Source organism: Amblyraja radiata, chromosome 1, assembly GCF_010909765.2.
Source record: "Amblyraja radiata isolate CabotCenter1 chromosome 1, sAmbRad1.1.pri, whole genome shotgun sequence".
Taxonomy (NCBI): domain Eukaryota; kingdom Metazoa; phylum Chordata; class Chondrichthyes; order Rajiformes; family Rajidae; genus Amblyraja; species Amblyraja radiata.
Window position 1 is genome coordinate 140674192 of NC_045956.1, and position 23123 is coordinate 140697314.

The following is a 23123-nucleotide window of genomic DNA, read 5'->3' on the forward strand; positions in this document are numbered from 1 at the left end:
GACAAATATTGGAACCATATCAGGGAAGGATGATGGACATTTGGAATTGGATGGTGGAAGGAGATCAAAAGGAAAGGCCAAGGGGGAAGGGACCCAGGAGAGTGATGGGCAGATGGATGCAGATGAGGAGAGTGATGGGATAATGAATCTAGGTAATGGGGTTGGGGGGGGGGGGAAGAGGAGGAAGGGGTGATTGGAATGGTGATTGAAGGGAGAAAGGACCATGGTGGACTGATTGGAGTGGGCAAGGAAGGCAATAGAAAATTCAATGTTCATACCATGGAATGTAGGTTGCCCAAGTGAAACGGCACTGAATAAAGCAGGTCCGCGTAAAAACGGGAAGACAAGTTGAACTGGAAGCTTGGAATAGCTGTTGCAAACAAGAGCGCAGGTGCTCTGCAAAACGGTGACATAGTCTACGAGAATACTTAATGATGGTTTGTGAAATACAATGAACATCGATCTTATTCTGTATTTACCTTGGCAGCATTCTTGAGGTTATACATGGATGGATCATCTGAAGCTTTTCCTGATGCTCCTTTTGTGGCACTGATCAGGTTGGCCAAGGCCTTTGCTACATCTTTCACTGCATTGATTAATACAACCTGAACAAAGCAACATGGCAGAATGATTACAAAAATAAACTTTACTGTGCACCAGTTGATAATTTCTTATTTTAATGCCCTTTTCCGTTAAAAAAAACCCATCGCTTGACCCTATGGAGTCATTTTTTCACACAGAGAGTGGTGAATCTCTGGAACTCCCTGCCACAGAGGGTAGTCGAGGCCAATTCATTGGCTATATTTAAGAGGGAGTTAGATGTGGCCCTTGTGGCTAAGGGGATCAGAGGGTATGGAGAGAAGGCAGGTACGGGATACTGAGTTGGATGATCAGCCATGATCATATTGAATGGCGGTGCAGGCTCGAAGGGCCGAATGGCCTACTCCTGCACCTAATTTCTATGTTTCTATGTTTCTATGTTTCTATAGAGTAAGCCAACAGGCCGACCATGACGTCGCCGAGCAGGTTGACATTTTGGGCTAGTTCCATTGGCCTGTATTAGTCCATAGCCCACTAAACCCTTCCTATCCATGCATCCAAATGTATTTTATGTCATAATTGTGTGTGCTTCCAAAGCGTCCACTGGCAGTTTATTCTGGCATGGACTACCTTTTGAGGTAAAAAGGTTGCCCCGGATGTCCGTCTTAAATCTCTCCCCTCTGCCCTCTAGTTTTAGAATCCTCGAGTCGATTATAGCCAGTCGGGTTAAAATATTAAAGTTAATTTGAATATAGAAAGTACTTCAACAAACTCCAGAAAGAACAAAAGTCAGCTTTTTAATGTCTTCTCCAATTAGGGTTTCACCTTGTGGGTTTACCTGGAACCAAGGTTTATAGTTTCAGAATAAGAATAAGGGGTCACCCATTTCAGAAAGATGAGGTTTGAGGAACTTTGGAATAATGTAGTCCACAATGTGGAGGTGGAGTCATCCCATATGGAGAAGGAGACATAAAAACTCCAGGGGCCAAGCACTGAGAGGGCAGAGAAGTGGTGTTGAGGCTAGAATTGGTTTAGCCATGATATTATTAAATGGTGGAGCAGACTTGAGTATCAATTGGTCGACTCCTGGTCTTACCTTAGGCTAGCATGGAAAAAAATAAGTAGTCCAGAATCTAATTTCTTCCGCACAAAACAAAAAATATAGATACGTAATTGTTAATATATTGCCTGTATGAGTGGGAAAGTCAGTGGGAGTTGACGGATTTAAATGATTAATTTTAACAATTAGATCATTGACAAAGCTAATGAACTTGCTCAATGATTACTGTGGAGGCACAATGACGACATGGACCACTTGTGATGAAGGTTCTCCTTCACCTCAAAGTTTGACCATAATTTTCACAAGTATTCACTTTGCCCACTCCTTGTCAAATAATGAAACACATTGGTTTGACTCCAGTTGATTTTCCAGTTAGGGGAAAAGATTAGTTCCCCACTGGAGCTCAGGTTGAACAATATTGTCAATAACTTCCATTTATCTTTAAAGCAGCAGAACATTCCAAGGTGTTTCAGAGAAGCACAAAATATGATGCTGAACTAATTAGAACTGGCAATTATTCAGAACTTCCAATATATATGGAGTGGTGGGGGCAGTCTTGAAGGGCCATAGTTCCTATTTTCTTGTGTTCATTTCAACATTTAATATTCATGAAAAATGACTGGTTGGTTGTCCAGTTTTAATAACAAGAAAACAAGAATAACAATAATTCACCAGTTGTAATCTCTCTTTAGAAGTAGGATAACAGAGCAGAGTTATGACAGGGATGAAACACACAGAAAACATTATGACCTGTGTTTCAGGATCATCTGAGCCCAAACTTGCAGCTCCTAGTTTCACCACATCCGCCAGTCGAGTGATGGTGACAACCGAGGACTGTGCAGCATGCGCCAACTTCTCTTGACTTGCAGCGGCTCCCGATACAAGGAGCTTTGTGTCTTCCACCAGCGCTTTTGCAGTTTTCAATATGTTTTCCCTAAAGTGATTGAGAAAATAACCAACAATCATTTGGTTCTCTTTCAGATAAATACATTTAGATTAGATTAGATTAGATAGCCTTTATTGTCATTCAGACCAAAGTCTGAACGAAATTGAAGCAGTCATACATACAATACAATACAATAAAAAAACAACAATAAACACATATTAACATCCACCACAGTGAGTCCACCCAACATCTCCTCACTGTGATGGAGGCAAAAGTCTTAGGTCTCCAGTCTCTTCCCTCCTCTTCTCCCTCTGCGCTGAGGCGATACATGTAATTAAACAATTGCACCTAAGCACATTAAATAGCCAGTGGGATTTGTGAGACTTCAAAAGGTAAAGATCAGGCCAAAAACCTAAATTTCTACAAGAAAATATATTTTTGATAATCCAGGAAGCATGGAAACATGGCCCAAAAATAAAATATTGCAGATGCTAGAAATCTGATAAAGTGAAGCATTAACTATTTCTCTCCCTACAGGTGCTGTCTGACAATCTGAATGTTGCCTTCATTATTTTTTTTGGTAAAGACTTTATTTTTGCTATAGTTGAGAAAAACTGGAGATAGGTTGAATATTTATGATAAACTGCAAGGGTGATGAATCTGTGGAATTCATTGCCACAGACAGCTTGGTATTTTATAGGCAGAGATTGTCAAGTCGATTATTAAGAATATCAAAAGTTGTGGGGAAAAGGCAGGAGAATTGGGTTGAGAGGGAAAGATAGTTCAGCCATGATTGAATGCTTGAAGAGACTCGATGAGCAAATGTCCTAATTCTATTCCTATGACATATGAACTTGAATCTACACTGGTTAGTGACATTGGCTTTAGGCAGAACCACACCCAACTCGTATTCCCCATTCAGCAGCTCCCTATTACGATTGAGAGGAATAGAATAGAGGAAATTAAAATTTGTTAGATTACTTTTAAGCCAACATTTGATCAATGGTCAGGTAGGGGTAACAGAGATCTCTGAGCCATCAGTTATAAGTGAATGGGCCGCCAAGCCTAAGAAAATAAGCATAATTTGCACTAACTTGCAGAATATTGGGTACTAAAAGATACTGGATTCAAAGTAAAAATATTATTCCACAAGTCAATCTGTAAATCTTTTCCATTGAATAAAGATACTACTGGCTATAAAGTTATACGGTACCAAAATTATCCGCTCTACAAGTTTACCTGTGGTCAGCAAAGGTCTCTTCATTTTCTCTGTTTAGTGTTCCTGCTGTAGCAAACATGATGGTTGTGTCCAAATCAGCAATGATACCAGACACAGTGCTGGCAGCAGTAATGCAAGCTTGGGTTCCACGGTTACCGGCTTGCAAGGATGCCAACACATGGGAAATCTGGAAAAATAAGTTACAGTTTCTGAAATGGATTTGCAACTTGGATGAAAATAACATCCATTGGATTTCTCTTCCATCGTGGTTTTGGTTAACAAATGTATTGTTACTTCTCAAACATCCAAGATAGTTGGTTTACCAATAGTTCTATTTGCTGATCAGTATCACGGTTTAGGATTCTATTTTCACAACAGGACTTGGAAAATCAGCATTTTATTTACAAGAACGATCTGAGTGAGAGTTGCTCTGGTCCAAGAGAATAAGGATGTGGTATTTAAAGTGTCTATGTCAAGTTATTAAACTGAGATTTCAAATAACGATAGATTGTGTTCAGCCAAGGTTCCAAATTATAACCATTTCAATAGACAGTAGACAATAGACATCATCCGCAACATGTGGCTTGAGCTTGGTCATATAAATTTGTTGGTTATGAGCAAAGAATTTAAAAGTGCAAGATTATTTTCTATCACCTGGGCCAAGATCAATTGTTTATTTTTATTTTGTAAGTAAAGCACACTTACATGTCTATCTTTCTTATGCACATTAAAACTAATGCTACCCCAATTTTAATAATACAGCTTTCAAAATCCCCTTTTTTTTTGCCTTTGGCACAATAAAGCAGCCTATAAATCAAATCAAACCAAGTACCACATTGCCTAATGCTAATACAATCAGCTTTGAAAACAATGAAGACTGCCAAAACGCAAAACCTGGATCAGTTCACAATGATTTTCATTGCTATAATCTCAAGACTTACCACAATGCTGGTTGATAGTTTAAGTTGCAGTTTAAAAAGATGTACAAAAACACTTTTTTAAAAGGATATTCGGATGAGGATTGGTGATTGTGAGTGGGATATTTGTTATACTGATTGTATTGGGAAGGGTGGTTATAGGGTGATGGGTTGTATATATGACTAAGAGATACTGTATAGTATACAAGGGTTTTTTTTCTCTTTTTTCTTTTTTTCTCTCTTTTTTTGTATGGCTTTGTAAATATTTGACTAGTGTATAAATGTAAATAATTTGATGTACATATAGCTGCTAAATTTGTATAAGATAATTATAAGCAGTTGAATAAGGGGTGGGAATTAATAAGCTTTGGCTTCTTCCTGCTCCTTTTCGGACACATACGATTTCATTTATTTATAGATATTGTTTATGACACTTTATAAATATTCTTGTTTTGTTTTATGTATGCTGTTTCACACTTGCTTTTTATTCTTTTATTCTGTTCAAAATAAATAATTAAAAATTAAAAAAAATAAAATTTAATATGTCGAAATAGAATGAACATGGTTGGCCAAGGAGAGATGCACTTGGCAACTGTGATGAACTCTGGCAGTTGGAGACATTGAGACAGGAACTTTAACATTGTAAGGCACTTAATTAATAGTTAAAGAATCTGCAACAGATTATTTATGTAGGTTAGTTGGAAATTGTTCAATATTTTACTGAGCCAAACATCATGACAATTAGGAGTAAATGCATATGAAGCTCCATTTTGAAATGAAAAATAAAATGATTCAGTACCTTTTCAGAAACTTTGCGAGCACAATCAATAAGCTCCCTCTTGGTAAAGGTATCGCTGGGACTGCACTGGAGGGAACCAGCTTTAAGAACCAATGAGGCACAATTGTGACCCAGTTCCTGAACACGGTTCTTGATATGATTCCCAATCTAGAAGTGGATTTAAAACATATGCTAAAATTGGGAGAGCATCGCGTATTCATTTCGCTAATCATAACATCATAACTATAATGACTACAAAACCTCAACATTTGAAACAGTAACCAAGGAGATCAGAAACCAAGTTCACACTACAATTGAAACTTTATCAAACATTTAAATATTTTAGTCACAAATTCTAAAAGGGTTGTAATCAGAAAGGTGTGAAAATCATATTGAAAAGTACTTGGTTTCACCAAGCAGATTGAACAATTTGTAAGAGGATTCTGCCACTGAAAACAACACAGCCAATGATGCCTGCTGAAACTTGAATAATAATATCAAATATAACTTTTGCCTCAAATAATCATTTTCAACCAATGCAGAACTTGCAAAGGAATTGGTTTGCGTCTATTTTAGATATGCTAAATAATTGTTGTACGTGGCATAAACACCATATTGATTCTGAAATGCTTCATGCAAGTTACTCCTAGACCAATTATACAACTGATAGATAGATAGATCCTTTATTGTCATTCAGACCTTTCGGTCTGAACGAAATTATGTTGCCTGCAGTCATACACAGAATCAATAATAACAAAACATACAATAAACACAAATTAAACATCCACCACAGTGAGTTCACCAAGCACATCCTCACTGTGATGGAGGCAAAGTCTTAGTCTCCGTCTCTTCCCTCCTTGTTCTCCCTCTGCGCTGAGGCGATCGATCCAGGCCGAAGATGCCGCTCTCCAGTCCAGCGGACCTCCGTGGTGATGTCGCCGCCGCCGAAAGCCGGAACGCCGTCTCCGCTCCGAGACGGCCAGCCACAGCATCAGCTCCGGGCAGCCGCCCCAGCTCCAGGTCCCGCAGTCTCCGCTCCGGGCCGCCACCCCAACTCCAGGTCCCGCAGTCTCCGCTTCAGGCCGCCGCCCCAACTCCAGGTCCCGCAGTCTCCGTTCCGGGCCGCTGCCCCAACTCCAGGTCCCGCAGTCTCCGTTCCGGGCCGCTGCCCCAGCTCCGGGTCCCGCAATCTCCACTCCGGGCCGCCGCCCCAGCTCCGGGTCCCGCAGTCGCCGTTCCAGGTCCCGCAGTCTCCGCTCCGGACAGCCGCTCCAGCTCCAGGCCGCTGCCCCAGCTCCGGGTCCCGCAGTCTCAGCTCCGAGCCCCGCTGCATCAGCTCCTGGCCGCCGCCGAAAGCCAGAACGCCGCACCAGCAAGTCGGGCCACCGCTGCCTTAGCCCCGAAGACGGCCAGCCTCTCGTTGGTAAGTCCTGGCTGGCTCTGCCTCCGGAGCCTCGGGGTCGGTCGCAGGTTGGAGGCCGCCAGTTCCGCCATTAGGCCTCAGCGCAGACGGAGGCAGAGAAGGGGGATACGACACGAAAAAGTCGCATTCCCCCGAAGGAAGAGACAGAGAACATGTTTCACCCCCTCTAACACAACCCAACAAACTAAAACTTAATCAAAACAAGACAAAAAAAACAACAGAAAAAGGTAAAGACAGACGGACTGCAGGCGAGCCGCAGCTGTTAACAGCGCCGCCACTTCCGGAGGAGCCACAGGCAATGATGAGGTTTCACATTGAAATAATCGCCAGTCTAATCTATTCAGGGTAAAATTAAACCATGTGCCATTTGTGACAAGCACTAAACCATCCAATTTCTAGGGAACTTTGGCATTTTTCTACTTTTCCACTTTGGAGAAATTCCATTGCTCATTAGAGAATTATGTGGGTGATGAAAAGGAAAGAACGGGAGAAGAATGGGCCATGGTTTGGATACATTGCACCACAGCAGTCGATTGAACATGTATCATTTCTACTGCTTGTATGACATAACTATACTAGCTACGGTGGGCGGCGCGACTCTTGTCAGCAGCGGCCTCTGCAGTCCGTCTGTCTTTTTATTGTTTCTGTCTTGTTCTATGTAGTTTTTATTGTTTTTTTTGTCGGGGTATGTGTGTGGGGGTGGGGTGGGGGGGGGGAACTTTAAGGTCTTTCCCCTGCACGGGAGACCCGACCTTTTCTTTGTCGGGTCTCCGTTGTCGTTGGGGCTGCAACGTGGAGCGGCCTCCAACAGGAATGACCTGGGGCTCCAGTCGCGGAGCTGCGGATCTACTCACTATCATGGAGCTGGCCGAGTCCGGAGCGGGTGTAGCTGTGGTGGAGCGCTGCTGTGACCCGACACCCGGAGATTCGGAAGCTCCTACCGCATGTCTGTGGACAGTAATACCGGGAGCCCGCGGGTCCCTGGTGGGAGACCGCTTTTCGGGGCTTCCGCAACGGCGACTTCTCCCGCCCGAGTTGCGGGGTTGAAGATTACCTGGAGCGGGGCCTACATCACCGCCCCGCGCGGCTTGGAATGGCCGCGGGACTTTGTGAGCGCCCGCCGGGGCTCCAACACCAAGAGCCCGCCGGGGCTCCAACACCAAGACCCGGTGCGTGGCCTTGCATCACCCGGCGTGGCTTTAATGGCTGCGGGACATTTAACATCGCCCGCCGGGGGCTTTGACTCTGTCTTTGACTCTGACATGGGGGGGAGAGGGGAGTGCAGGGGAGAGATATGTTTTTTTTGTCTTCCTTCACAGCGAGGAGAAGATGCGCTGTGAAGGATGTTTGTGTAAATTGTGTTGGGTCTCGGGTCTTTTTTGTTTTGTATGTATGGCTGCAGAAACGGCATTTCGTTTGGACCTCAACGGGGTCCAAATGACAAATAAATGTATTGTATTGTATTGTATACATTTTGTACATGACACCAGAGATCATAACGGAGATCAGAGCCTCTGAACCTCCTCCCCTGCGAGGAGCGGGCGAATGTCGTCTGGAAGCTGCTGCAGGAAGAAAATCCTGGTTCTTAATGGCAGCGCAGTGCCGGGACAGTCACAGCCCAGGCCCGGCAAAGAGGGCGCCGAGTTCAGCGCACGGCGAGCAGCCGGGGCCGGGGTCCGAGACGGGCCCGACCTGGGTCAGAGGGCAGTGATGCTTGGAGCCGGGCAGCGGAGCCCGGTGCTGGGAGCAGCAGAGACCCGGAGCAGTGGAGACCTGGAGCTTGGAGCCGGGCAGCGGAGCCCGGAGCTGGGGGCAGCGGAGACCCAGAGCTTGGAGCCAGGCAGCGGAGCCCGGAGCTGGGGGCAGCGGAGACCTGGAGCGTGGAGTATTGGAGACCCGGAGCTTGGAGCCGGGCAGCGGAGCCCGGAGCTGGGGGCAGCGGAGACCTGGAGCGTGGAGCATTGGAGACCCGGAGCTTGGAGCCGGGCAACAGGCAGCGAGCGGGCTGTGGAGCTTAGGGCCGGGCAAGAGGCAGCGGGGGAGCCAGTGCATCAGCCACAGGCAACCGGCAGGCGAAGATGGCGAATATTGCTCCTGGACTTGGCCGGTCTAGAGTAAAGCCTGAGATCTACAAGATTGTTGACGGTAAGGTTATTATTGAGGACGAGCTACTTAACTTTCTTGCTGTAAAAATTAAGATATTAAGCCAGGATGAGATCGTCCTTTTGACTGCAAATACCTTTGATTCTGAGTGGATAGAGTCTTCGAAGAAAGTTCTGTTTGAACTCTGCCCCACTATAAAGCGGAACATTTCCCATAAAGGGGCACAGAAAGACGTCAACAACATAAACAGTTGCCTTAAAGTAATGAATGAGTGTGGGGAGAATACTCCCAGATTTGTCTCTCATTACTTGGATGAACTGCCGCAGGTGACATTTATTAACATGGATGTCTCGAGCCTACTTGGGAGAATGGAGCAGCTGTACGCTGAGGTCTGCTCTATGGAGCACGTCATACAGCTACAGGCTGATGTAAGCGAAGATTTTCGTGCCATCACAGTGGAAATTGATCGCCGAGTGGTTGCATTGGAGCACACCTTGATCACTACTCCAGTGTGTGCATTGGAGCGCACCACTGACCTGACTCGGGGCGGTGGTCCGGATGCGTCGGCGGCAATGGATGGAGCAATTGGCATGGCAGACACAGCGCTGGAAGCCTTTGGCTTGGTTGTCGGAGTGAGGGCTGCGGCAGAGGGCCTTGCCTTAAACGTGGAGAGGGCAATGGCAACGGATAGTCCCAGTGGATTAACGTTGCCAGACTCTCCAAAGTGATGTTGTGAAAAAGTGTCGACGTCATGCTCCAGAGAACACTGTTGGTAAGCCAAGAGTGTGCACTATTACCACCGGGCAGAGAAAGAAATCCAGTAACGCTGTGCCTATTATTGGTACCGGAGCTGCGGGCAACATCAAAATGATCAAGACTAAGCTTGTGAGTGTTTTTGCCTCCAAGTTTTCACCAGACCTAGATGCCGAAACTTTAATCAGGGTATCTAAAGTATGTTTTTTGTGTTTCTTTGTGTGTCTTGTGTGGGGGGTGGCGTGGGGGGGTAACGGGGAAACTGTTTTGGTCGCCTCCTCCATGGAGAGGCGACATTTTCCAGGTCGCCTCCCCCGTGGCCTAACAACAAGGATCGGTGCGGCCTTTCCCGGAGACTCGCCCGGGGCTTCAGCGGCGGGCGCAGCATGGACTCTCAGCGTGGAGCGGGCGAGCCCTCGCTGGGGCTCACCAGAGGGGAGCGCTCCGTTTCGCTGGCCCGCGGCAGCCGGCAGCCTGAAGCCGCGGTCTGCAGCCTTTCAGCTGGCGCGGCGTCCGCAGCCCGGGATCCCTCGTGGGGGACCCGGGAGAAGAAGGAGCTTTCACCGCCGGCCCACGGCCAACTTATACCGCGGACCCGGCATGGACTTACCATCACCCCTAGAGGGGAGCTTTGACTGCCGGCCCTGCGGTCTGCGGTGCTTCTGGCTGCGGCGGGTACTTTAAATCTTCGACCGCCGGCCTGCAGCTTACACCAACCTAAAGCCGCGGTCTCTGGTGGGGAAGAGCCGATCCTGGACTGACTCTGGGGGAAATGGAGGAGAACTGGCCAAATTTTGTGCCTTCCACCACAGTGATGAATGCTGTGGTGGATGTTTGTGCTGAATTTTATTGTGTATTGTGTGTTCTTTATCATTGTACCGCTGCTGACAAATTCATTTCACTTGCACTTTATGTGCATGTGACGAATAAAACTGATTGTATTGATTGTATTAAAGAAAAACTTGGCCGTGAGGTTCCCTGTCAAAAGATTGACACTGTACACAGTAGATACTGTTCATTTAAAGTATCTGCGGAATGTAATGAGGTTGGCGAAATCTACAATCCGGAGCTCTGGCCAGAAGGGTCATTTGTTCGACGCTATTACGAGCCGCGCATGGTTGGAGTCATCGGATCAAGCACAGCGCCTGCTGCGGAGGGAGTGAGTGCGTCTGCTGGTGCTAGGGGCACTCACTAGTCTCACTAAATGGCCATCGTACAACTGTCGTGGCCTGCGTTTGGGCCAGAGCGCAGGGGATAAAGCTCGTCGCTCAGTTGTTGATAACCTTCTGGAGAACTGTGACATACTATGTATGCAAGAGACATTCTTAGCGAAGCAAGACTTGGACAAACTCAATTCTCTCAATGACAACCTACGCTGCACTGCCTCAATCACAAGGATGTCCTTCCTCAAATTCGAAGACCAAATCTGGACACAATACTCCAGATGTGATCTCACCAGAGCCCTATACAACTGCAGAAGAACCTCTTTACTCCTATACTGAAATCCTCTTGTTATGAAGGCCAACATTCCATTAGCTTTCTTTAGCATAGTTTAACACCAAATAATTTGAAAAAAATGCTAGTAATTATGTGCAATCAGGCAGCTTCGGACATTTAATGAAGTATACCTTTATATTATTATTTTTAACCATATTTTAGTGGTGGAAATAAATGCCTTTTATGTCATAAATGCCTTTTTGTGCCTTTTTGTAATTTTATTCTGCCTTTTTGCCTGTCTATTTCAGAGTTTTTTAGTGCCTAAACATCCTGGCTCTATCTATTATTATGAACATTAGTTCTCGTGGAATCCATGGTGAGCAAGCCCAATGGACACAGAGTAAATACTAGAGGGCATAGATTTAAGGTGAGAGGAAAAATATAGAGGGGTCCTGAATAGCAACAAGTTCATACCACAGGGTGATGGATATGTAGCTGCCAGAGGTAGTGGTAGAGGCAGTGTAATGTTTGAGACCACGTAAGGCCCTGTTGTGACTAGCACAAGCAGAAGGAAAACACGTCCGACATCTTGTAATTCTGCCCCACCCACGGACACTTCTCCAAGGTCACCTGCTCTCGATCACGAGGCACAGCCCTTTATATTAAAGGGGCACTGGCATTTACATATACATCACATCTCCCCCTTTACTTTAATTACAATTCTCCCCCTTCCCTTAAATTACCTTACATCCCCCCCTTCAACGTTCGTCAAAATTAATAACTTGAACCTTAATGAATTTAATGTGGATAAAGTACCACAAATAACACAGTGCTCGTCATACTACAAAACTATTAAAAAAATTGCCCAACAATTTTACATAACAAGTCGAGTTGGGGGTTTTGACAATCGCCCACTTCTCGTGCAAGTCGTCTTTCAAACTCGTTCTGTGTCGTATTTCTGTTGTGTGCGAGTGTGGCTTGGCTCGCTTTGAGCCGATTCCCCCACCACAGACCCTTGTTATGCGGCCTGTGATAGTTTGCTTGAGTTTGGGAGACTAGCTCCTTCTGGGTGAGGGGTTCCTCCTTGTGGGAGAGTGTTCGCACTTGTCTGCTGCGTGTTGCCAGGGCATGGCTCAGCTGCTTCGTGCGCAGGTCGTATGTCCTTCCTGTTTTTGCGGAACTCTGTACCGCTCGGTGTAGAGATGACGTAGCTCCGAGGGGTCAGGTTTTCTCTTGCAATACGGCCACGTTGCCACTCAGTTGGTTTGGCATGAAACCATACCTGTTGTTGTTGTTCCAGGCGCGGCAACAGCTCGACGCTTGCCTTCACATTGAAGTATGCTGCCTGTTTTTCTTGTCGGATGGCCAGTTGTGGTCCCATGGGAGGGACATGATGAGGCAGTAAGAGTGATAGAGGCGATGGCAATTTGCTTCTTAACAGTCTACTGTTCAGTAACTGTGAGGGGGCATAGCCGCCTGTCCCATCAAGTGGGGTGTTGCGGTATTCGAGGATGGCGTACATCGGGTCACGGCCGCTGCATTTGGCTTTCCTCATGATACCTTTTATAGTTTGCACACAGCGCTCTATCTGCCCGTTGCTCTGTGGATATATGGGACTTGAGGTGACATGGGCAAATTCCCAGTCATCCTGGAACCTACGAAACTCAGCACAGACAAATTGTCTTGCGTTGTCATTCATCATCAAGTCAGGAATGCCATTCCGGGCAAACATGCCCTTCATCTCACGTATCACCGAATGTGACGTCATGTCTGTCAGTTGCGCTATTTCTGGGTACTTGGAGTAATAGTCCACTACAAGCAAATGGTCAACTCCATCCAGATGGAAGATGTCCGTGCCGACCTTAGACCAAGGTCTGCTGGGGATGAAGTGTGGTTGGAGCGGCTCGCTTGCTTGTGCTTTCCTGGTCGCCTGGCATATCGAGCAAGTTCCCACAGTGTCCTCAATCTGTGCGTTCATTCCTGGCCACGCAAATAAATTGTGGACTCGTTGTTTAAGTTTCACAACTCCCAGATGTGATTCATGTAGTGCGTTCAGCATCTGCCTAACATGCTTTGGGGGACTATGATTCGGTTTTCCCTCAAGACTAATCCATCAACTTCAACCAGCTCGTCATGGTATGTATGAAACGGAGTCAAGTCCGAGGGCAGATCACGCCTGTTACTAGGCCAACCCTTCCTTATATACTCGCACAACAGTGTTAGGGTTCGATCTTTCTTTGTTTCAGCCTTGAACTGCACAAGGCGCTCGTCTGACATGTGTAGGATGGCTTCTACAGCATGTATCACGTTTGGCAGTGCAGTGTACTCTTCCGCAGGTGTGTTTGCACTGGGCAGCCGGCTCAGGACATCGGGGGCAAACATTTCCCGTCCCGGCTTCCACCGTATTTCCAGGCCGTACCGTAGCAGGTGCATTCGCATGCGTTGGAGTCTGGGGCTTAATTTGTGTAGTGGCTTGGCGAACAAGCCTACTAATGGCTTGTGGTCAGTAAGAATTACTGTGCACTGACCAACAATGAAGTCATGAAACTTTCTGCATGCGTACAGTGTGGAGCACAGCTCCTTCTCTATAGCTGCGCTCGGCTGCGTTCACACGTCGTGATGCGTATGCAACAGGTCTCTCGTCTTGCATCAGGACCGCTTCAAATCCGCTGTTGGAAGCATCTGTGGCAATTGACACGGGCGCGTTCACATCGTACAGTTTGAGTATGGGTGGTGAAGTGAGAAGACATTTCAGCTTGTCTACTGCATGTCTGTGCTTCAGCTCAAAATGCCACGCTATTCCATTTTCTGTTAGCTGTCTAAGTGGGGCGGTGATCTCTGAGAGGTTCGGAATAAACTTAGCCATGTATGTCACCATCCCCAAGAACGTTTGCACTTCAGCCTTGTTTGTCGGGTATGGCATTTGTAGCATGCTGCTGACACGAGATGGGCTTGGTGACACGCCTGCTTGCGAGATGACATGTCCCACATATTCAATCTCATTTGAGCGTATTACCGACTTTCGGGGATTGAGCTTTAGGCCGGATTCTTTCACCCGTTTGAGTAGGGCTTTCACCCTTGCGTCATGATGTGCTGCGTTCACACCCCAAATGAGAATGTCGTCGACAACTATCTCCACCTCTTGTAAATCGCCAAACTCTTCCTGCATCGCCCGCTGCCAAATCTCACTTGCGGATGAGATTCCAAATGGAAGGACGAGGTATCGGTATCTCCCAAAGGGAGTATTAAATGTGGTCAGACGCGAGCTGTCATCGCTCAGTGGGAACTGCCAGTACCCACTTGTAGCGTCAAATTTTGAGAACCATTCTGCCTTCGGCATGCGGGCTGCAATGTTCTCGAACGTCGGCATTGGGAAATGCTCCCTACGAATGGCCGCATTGAGGTCACGTGGGTCAAGGCATATGCAAACTTCACCATTAGGTTTGCTGACCACAGTCATTGAATTCACCCAATCTGTCGGTTCACTCACGGGCTTTATGACTCCCAAGCTTTCCATTCGCTCTAATTCGGCTTTGACCTTATCCCTGATCTTATAGGGGATAGTGCGTGGCGGGTTTTGCTTAGGTTGCACGTTCTCTTGCAGCGCTATGTTGTACTCGTGTCTTTTTAGCCTTCCCAGCCCTTGGAAAATCTCACGGTTTTCCTCAATGATCCTTGCAGTGTATGATGGGCTCGCACTCACGCTATCAGCCGCCTCCTTTCGCACAAGAAGCCCTAACTTTTCACACGTTAGTTTCCCAAATATGGGTTTCACATTCCCCCTCACTATTTGAAAGACAACCCTGTGTCCTTTCTTACCTACTTTGACGTTCCCTTTTGCCTGCCCCACGGGCTTCATTGTATGACCAGAATAGGACCTCAGTGTCACGTTCGTCTTCAGTAAGTCAAGACCAGTCTTTCTGAACAAGTGCTCTGGCAGGATGTCCACTTGAGCTCCAGAGTCAAGTTTGAACTCAATGTTCACATTGTTGATGCTGCACATCTGTCCCCATTCACACGTCGACCCAATCACAGCATCAGCCACGGCGTCAATGTAGATGACATCAACCTCGTCGTCCACTGGCTCAGGCAGCGGTGAGGCGTTCATCTGGAACTCGACGTTGCGGACGTCACGGCTCCAGTCCCCAGCTTTTTGGCTGATTCGCCGGTCATATTGTCGGGGACGTGGGCGGCTGTTGGGCGCTCTATTTACCGGACAGTCGGGGGATCTGGAAAGATGTCCAATCTCTCCGCAGGTATAACATCTCATGTACTGAGCAGGGCAGTAGTTGCCTTTATGCCCGCGGGTGCATGACCAGCAGACGGTATCCTTACCAGAATCACGGATTTCTGTCTGTGGTTGTCTGGGTCGCGAATCCCTGCCTCGGCCCCAAGGCCGACTGGCGCTGTCCCGTTTCACATAATCAACTGTCTCTTCGGTGTTGATGGCAGTTGTGGCAATCTGCTTCATCTGTTCGGCTGCTGCTTCAGCTATCAGACACATGTCACTGCATTTTTCCAGTGTTAAATCATCGCATTGTAGTAGTTTTTCCCGGAGCGGCTGGCTGGTGATGCCGCAGACAATTCTGTCTCGTAGCAATGAGTCATGGATAATGCCAAACTCACAATCTTTGGCTAAAGACTACACTGCAGTCGGGTAGCTGGAGAAGGTCTCCCCTCGCCGCTGATTACGTGTATTAAAGACATATCTTGAGACAGTTAAGTTCTTTTTTGGTTCACAGTATGTCTGAAACTTATTCTTCAGGGGTTGTATTTTATCAGTTTCCTCCTGGGTAAACTCAAAGGTCTCATAACAAGAAAGCGAATGGTATGTTAGCTTTCATAGCAAAAGGATTTGAGTATAGGAGCAGGGAGGTTCTACTGCAGTTGTACAGGGTCTTGGTGAGACCACACCTGGAGTATTGCGTACAGTTTTGGTCTCCAAATCTGAGGAAGGACATTATTGCCATAGAGGGAGTGCAGAGAAGGTTCACCAGACTGATTCCTGGGATGTCAGGACTGGCTTATGAAGAAAGACTGGATAGACTTGGTTTATACTCTCTAGAAATTAGGAGATTGAGAGGGGATCTTATAGAAACTTACAAAATTCTTAAGGGGTTGGACAGGCTAGATGCAGGAAGATTGCTCCCGATGTTGGGGAAGTCCAGGACAAGGGGTCACAGCTTAAGGATAAGGGGGAAATCCTTTAAAACCGAGGAGAAGAACTTTTTTCACACAGAGAGTGGTGAATCTCTGGAACTCTCTGCCACAGAGGGTAGTCGAGGCCAGTTCATTGGCTATATTTAAGAGGGAGTTAGATGTGGCCCTTGTGGCTAAGGGGATCAGAGGGTATGGAGAGAAGGCAGGTATGGGATACTGAGTTGGATGATCAGCCATGATCATATTGAATGGCGGTGCAGGCTCGAAGGGCCGAATGGCCTACTCCTGCACCTAATTTCTATGTTTCTATGTTTCTATAAATCTCCTGAGCTGCCGGCTCGGCTACGTGGAGGAATGTTGCACAGCGAATATTATCTGGTTTATTTGTTAGTTCTGTTGCCGCCTCGTACAGCTGGAATGCCCTTATCCAGTCCTTATAATTCTTGGCCACGTTTCCTTGCATGGAGAGTGGTCCCGGTGGCTTGAGTCCTGCCATTCTTTTCTTTAGTTTTTTTTTTACTCTGACACCATGTAATGTTTGAGACCACGTAAGGCCCTGTTGTGACTAGCACAAGCAGAAGGAAAACACGTCTGACATCTTGTAAGTATGATTTATTCTGCCCCACCCACGGATACTTCTCCAAGGTCACCTGCTCTCGATCACGAGGCACAGCCCTTTATATTAAAGGGGCATTGGCATTTACATATACATCACAGGCAGGTCCAATTATAATATTTGAAAGTAATTTAGATAGATACAATGTTACAAAATTTTGAGATTTTAAAAATCAAGTCTGCAATTTATCCCATCAGATAAAGCATAAAAATAAGTTTAATTTGACACCTAATTCACTTTCATATCTCAAGTATTTAAAAAGTTATGGCCATTTTCATACTGGGAAATGAGCATCTTGTTCCCTATTGATTTTCTATGGACATAACAAAAAAGCTGTGATCGTGAACAGTCAAAAGCCCATAACTTTCTTAAAAATTAAGAGAACTGAATGAAATTTTCAGTTATCATAGATTGAAGCATTCTGAAACAAATATAACATAATCTTACTTGGATGACCTGAAATTAAAGCTTATAATTAGTTAGTTACCTAATTGTAGCTAATTTCAGACTTCAATTACTAGATCTAAACATCTATCCATTTCTTAATAAATGATTAACATTTTTAAATAGCCTAAATGTCCAAATAATATTCACAAATAATTCACAATAAAACATGATTTTTAAATCTCATTTACATTAATTTATAGACCAAATGGAAGGAATTTAGTGTTCAATTGCTGTAAATAAATGCCCATTTAAATCAGCTTTCTAGTGAGATCCTGTGAACGCGCTGGTTTAGAACGTTCACATTGCGCTAGATTTGTGCCTCAAATGCCCAGAAAAATACTGCGGGATATAATAGGCCCAAAATGAGCTACTCGCAATATTAAACTTTGTATAAAGGGATCTTTAGAAGCCCTTTTTAATGTAAAAATATACAGCATACCTTCAGTTATTTGCTCTATGCGACCCTGCGGTTGCTGGCGGTCGCGGGTTTAGAGATTGATTTTTAAACTACTATAACTATTTTACGAGGCCTTTAAAACTAATAATAGCTTTTGCGACGGGGTCTTCCAGCGATTTTTCGTTAATAATTAACTAGGCTGAACATCTTCGATTTGAACAGCCTAGAGAAAATCGCGTTTTAAACCCGCCCCCCTCTAAACGGCGCCAAAATCGCGCACACCCGCAGCTACAGATTTTCCGCGACGCTTCAGGTACGCTTTGCAACATACCTAGATACAGAGATAGAAAAGGTTTAGTAGAATTTTGGACACATTTAAGTAATTCAAGTAGGCAACTTGGTTGGCATGGACAATTTGGTCTGAATGACTTGTTTCTATGCTGCGATACTCTATGATAATCTTGTCAAACATAAATCCTGTTCCGAAAAACGAGTGAATTGTTGCCTTGAAAATGTACCTCTTCATTTTCAGCTGTTATGGCTGCAGGACTGGCATCCTGTGCCAGTTGTCCATAGTCACTTGTGAGCTGATTAGCCAAAGTCCCAAGCTCGTCTGGGTTGGTGGTTGATTTAGTAACCTATGAAAATTACCAAAAGTGAGAACAGCATAATAAACTCTGCAGCAATTTAAATGAGAAATGAATGAAGTCATTGGAACTCACCATTTCTTGAACTGTTACTGCAATAGCTTTGGCTGTCTTCACCATGGTGGTCTGGTAGTCAACAAATGATCCCTCTGGCTCCACTGGAGCATTTTCTTCGATCTACATTTAATGCAAAAATACCTTAGGTCAGGCTATCTCTACACATTTCAACAAACTGGTGAATGAACACCTTTTACCTACAAAAGACACAAAGTGATGGAGTTCTCTCCAGACTTGCTGCCTGACCCGCTGAGTTACTCAACCACTTTGTGGCTTTTTTGGTAAACCAACATCTGCAGTTCCTTGTGTCTACCCATTACCCAAAATAGTGCTAATTCAAAAAAGTACCAAAACTAATGTCACTTATTCAAAATGAAACTGATAATGTGGAGAAGAATTTACAGTTTTTAGCAATTTAATTGATACTGAAGTACTGAACTATGCTCTTCAATACTGGGCATAAGGAGGCCACTCAAGGCTTTCCATCTTTCCATCATGCAGTGAGTAGGCCGAGTTGCTACCTTACTCTTAACCTTTGACCCGCACAGCTTTGGCAAGCAAATTCCCAAGCACGCAAGGATTATAGTTCATTAATTAATTTAGCATTATCAATTGGCACTAGATGAGAGTTCCAACTTCCATTATCCTTTGCCTATACATATTTCATAATAACTTCTGAAAAGCCCAGATCAATTTTACTTTATGACCCTAGGTCTGGAAAATATTTTCCTAATCATTTTCAAACTTTTCTCATGGGTTTTGCAGAATTGTCAATATTTAGAGACAATCCCTAAATGGCTTTGAAGAAGTGCCAGAAGCACCTTCCTGAAACACGTCATAGAGTCGTACCGCATGGAAACAGGCCCTTCTGCCCAAATTGCCCATGCCGATCAACTACAGTAGTTCCACTTGCCCGTGTTTGTCCCATATCCCTCCAAACTTTGTCCCTGTGGTGAAGGTCATAAGGAATAGGAGTACAATTGGGCCATGCGGCCCATCAAGTCTACTCCGCCATTCAATCATGGCTGATCTATCCCTCCCTCCTAACCGCATTCTCCTGCCTTCTCCCCATATCCTCTGACACCTGTACTAATCAAGAATCTATCTATCTCTGCCTTAAGAATATCCACTGACTTGGCCTCCACATACCGCTGTGGCAAAGAATTCCACAGATTCACCACCCTCTGACTAAAGAAATTTCTCCTCATCTTCCTAAAGAAACGTCCTTTAAATCTGAGGCTATAACCTCGAGACCTAGACTCTCCCACTAGTGGAAACATCCTCTTCTCATCCACTTTACCCAAGCCTTTCACTATTCTGTATGTTTCAATGAGGTCCCCCCCTCATTCTTCTAAACTCCAGCGAGTACAGGCCCAGTGCCGACAAATGCTCATCATAGGTTAACCTACTCATTCCAGGTGTGGAGGCTGGAGCTGCTCAGTGCTTTGAGAGTAATCTAACCAGGGCCATGGCTCTCACCTTGTTAATGGCCTGGTTGATGGAGTCCACCATCCCACTCACAACACCCGCGGCACTGGCTGCATCACTCAGTGTTCCTGACAGATCCTCCACAGCTTCCTTCATCATCTGCACAGACTCATCCAACGCCTCGTGTGTTTGAGCTGCTTGCTAGAAAATAAAATAGATGCAAATTAGTGTCACATCTAAGTCCATTGTAATAGTTTCTTATTCATTATTCATAAATATCATCATGGGTTTACAAACTACTTCCTGATTTTATTCCCGAGTTCACTTTTTTTTATACTTTCATGCTCTGGATTTTCCAAAGGAGAAAATAATTTCCTTATAAATAATTTACAACAAGGATAAGGATAAAGGGGAAATCCTTTAGGACCGAGATGAGAAAAACATTTTTCACAGAGAGAGTGGTGAGTCTCTGGAATTCTCTGCCACAGAAGGTAGTTGAGGCCAGTTCATTGGCTATATTTAAGAGGGAGTTAGATGTGGCCCTTGTGGCTAAAGGGATCAGGGGGTATGGAGAGAAGGCAGGTACAGGATACTGAGTTCGATGATCAGCCATGATCATATTGAATGGCGATGCAGGTTCGAAGGGCCGAATGGCCTGCTCCTGCACCTATTTTCTATGTTTTTAACAATGAAACCCCTTTTATAATTTTGAAGATCTCATTCTGGCTTTCTTAAATCTTTTAAACTCAAGGAATACAAACCATGTCTGTGCAATCCACACCAGTTAAAGAGTCAACAGCATTCTGGTTAATCTGTAGTTTTTCCCCTTAAAGGCCAGTATTGATTTCTAGTGGCACAGTGTGCCAATCCATACAGGATCTGACCAAGCCTCAATGCAACTGAAGCACCATTTCTGAAGAAAGATCCACCAAGACTAACATTTCATTTGGACCTCTTGCATCTGTGGATGAGCTCTTAATAATTGCTGTAAATGGCCACACAGGAGTAAATGTGTGTTATTGGTCTCATGCTAACTGTAAGGTGCTCAGTTTCTGAAATGTGCTTGCTGAGACACTGAAGTGAAGGGATACAATTAGGAGCATTTGGCACTGGTGACATTTAACAAATCTTTAATGCATTACAGAACAAGCTTATTAGAATTGATTTGGTGTTTTACATTCTGAAACGACTATTTAAATGCACATTGTATATTCTCATGAACTTCAAGAGCCTCCACTATCCTTTGCGTTGCTCCTTAGACTGCAAGGACTGCATGCACTAAGAATGTATCGACAAATATGGCCAAAGGCCTCAACAAATCCCTGAGTGTTTTGTTTACCTTTGGATTGCCGCCCGCCTCCTTTGCTGTGTACAGCATCTGAAGTGCGGATTCTGCCAGGGTCTTGGTCTGATCCAATATATTCATCTGTTGCTGATGATTAATTGCCTTTGATGCCGCCCCAATGGAAGCCATGGTAAGTGGCTCAAAGTAACTTACCATCTGAGACACCTGGAAAACACACACACCAACCATGAATCTGAAATTATCCTAATTCACTTAGGTAATCGTATTTATCACATAATTAAACAATTATTTTGTGGAGAAGGCAATGTTCATTTAAACGTGTACTTCTTAAATTAATTCTGTGATTCAAAGACCATGTCAAACATATTGACAACATTTAAGTGAGCATATTGTGAATTAACCAGAGGCATAACAAAAAGTATCAGCACCTTATTTACACCACTTATAATTCGGCAGTTTAGTGAACTAAAACAGCGTAATTCACCTTTATTCGAAAGGTTAGCTGCAAGTGGCTGGAGACAAATTTATGGAAGGTTGGTTAAGAAGGTTCAATGGTTGGGTATTAATGGTGGAGTAGCAAGATGGATTCAACAGTGGCTGAATGGGAGATGCCAGAGAGTAATGGTGGATGGTTGTTTGTCAGGTTGGAGGCCAGTGACTAGTGGGGTGCCACAGGGATCTGTGTTGGGTCCACTGTTGTTTGTCATGTACATCAATGATCTGGATGATGGTGTGGTAAATTGGATTAGTAAGTATGCAGATGATACTAAGATAGGTGGGGTTGTGGATAATGAAGTAGATTTTCAAAGTCTACAGAGAGATTTATGCCAGTTGGAAGAGTGGACTGAAAGATGGCAGATGGAGTTTAATGCTGATAAGTGTGAGGTGCTACATCTTGGCAGGACAAATCAAAATAGGACGTACATGGTAAATGGTAGGGAATTGAAGAATGCAGGTGAACAGGGGGATCTGGGAATAACTGTGCACAGTTCCCTGAAAGTGGAATCACATGTAGATAGGGTGGTAAAGAAAGCTTTTGGTGTGCTGGCCTTTATAAATCAGAGCATTGAGTATAGAAGTTGGGATGTAATGTTAAAATTGTACAAGGCATTGGTGAGGCCAATTCTGGAGTATGGGGTACAATTTTGGTCGCCTAATTATAGGAAGGATGTCAACAAAATAGAGAGAGTACAGAGGAGATTTACTAGAATGTTGCCTGGGTTTCAGCAACTAAGTTACAGAGAAAGGTTGAACAAGTTAGGGCTTTATTCTTTGGAGCGCAGAAGGTTAAGGGGGGACTTGATAGAGGTCTTTAAAATGATGAGAGGGATAGACAGAGTTGACGTGGATAAGCTTTTCCCACTGAGAGTAGGGACGATTCAAACAAGGGGACATGACTTGAGAATGAAGGGACAGAAGTTTAGGGGTAACATGAGGGGGAACTTCTTTACTCAGAGAGTGGTGGCTGTGTGGAATGAGCTTCCAGTGAAGGTGGTGGAGGCAGGTTCGTTTTTATCATTTAAAAATAAATTGGATAGTTATATGGACGGGAAAGGAATGGAGGGTTATGGTCTGAGCGCAGGTATATGGGACTAGGGGAGAATACGTGTTCGGCACAGACTAGAAGGGTCGAGATGGCCTGTTTCCGTGCTGTAATTGTTATATGGTTTTATGGTTATACAGACATTTTACAGAGGATAACAATGTAGTCCATAATAAGGTAGTTTCTGAATCAGACAGCAACAAAGACATTTTAAAATATTCTGTCAAGTTCAGTAATTTTATTTTGTAATCCAGGCTTTAAGTGAATACACTAGACAAGTTTAGTTTAGTTTAGAGTAAGAGTCTTGATCCTCATGCTGTTAATACCCTTGAGAGCAGTATAAGATGGATTTGGCCAATGCACAGGGACTGGTTAACAGAAGTCAGTCCAAAGAAATATTCAAGTC

General features: G+C 44.8%; 1 protein-coding gene across 3 annotated transcripts in view; it reads right to left on the minus strand.

Annotated features, from left to right (window-relative positions):
- Positions 1–23123, minus strand: part of tln1 (talin 1) — a 245220-nt gene that overhangs the window by 19419 nt on the left and 202678 nt on the right. For all 3 annotated transcript variants that reach the window (XM_033031712.1, XM_033031693.1, XM_033031702.1), the window contains exons 41-48: positions 21208–21378; positions 19920–20069; positions 18459–18560; positions 18255–18374; positions 5422–5568; positions 3726–3892; positions 2351–2534; positions 480–605 (exon numbers count right to left, since the gene is read on the minus strand). In XM_033031712.1, coding sequence (XP_032887603.1) covers positions 480–605; positions 2351–2534; positions 3726–3892; positions 5422–5568; positions 18255–18374; positions 18459–18560; positions 19920–20069; positions 21208–21378 — 1167 coding nt within the window. The remainder of the gene's footprint in view (positions 1–479; positions 606–2350; positions 2535–3725; positions 3893–5421; positions 5569–18254; positions 18375–18458; positions 18561–19919; positions 20070–21207; positions 21379–23123) is intronic.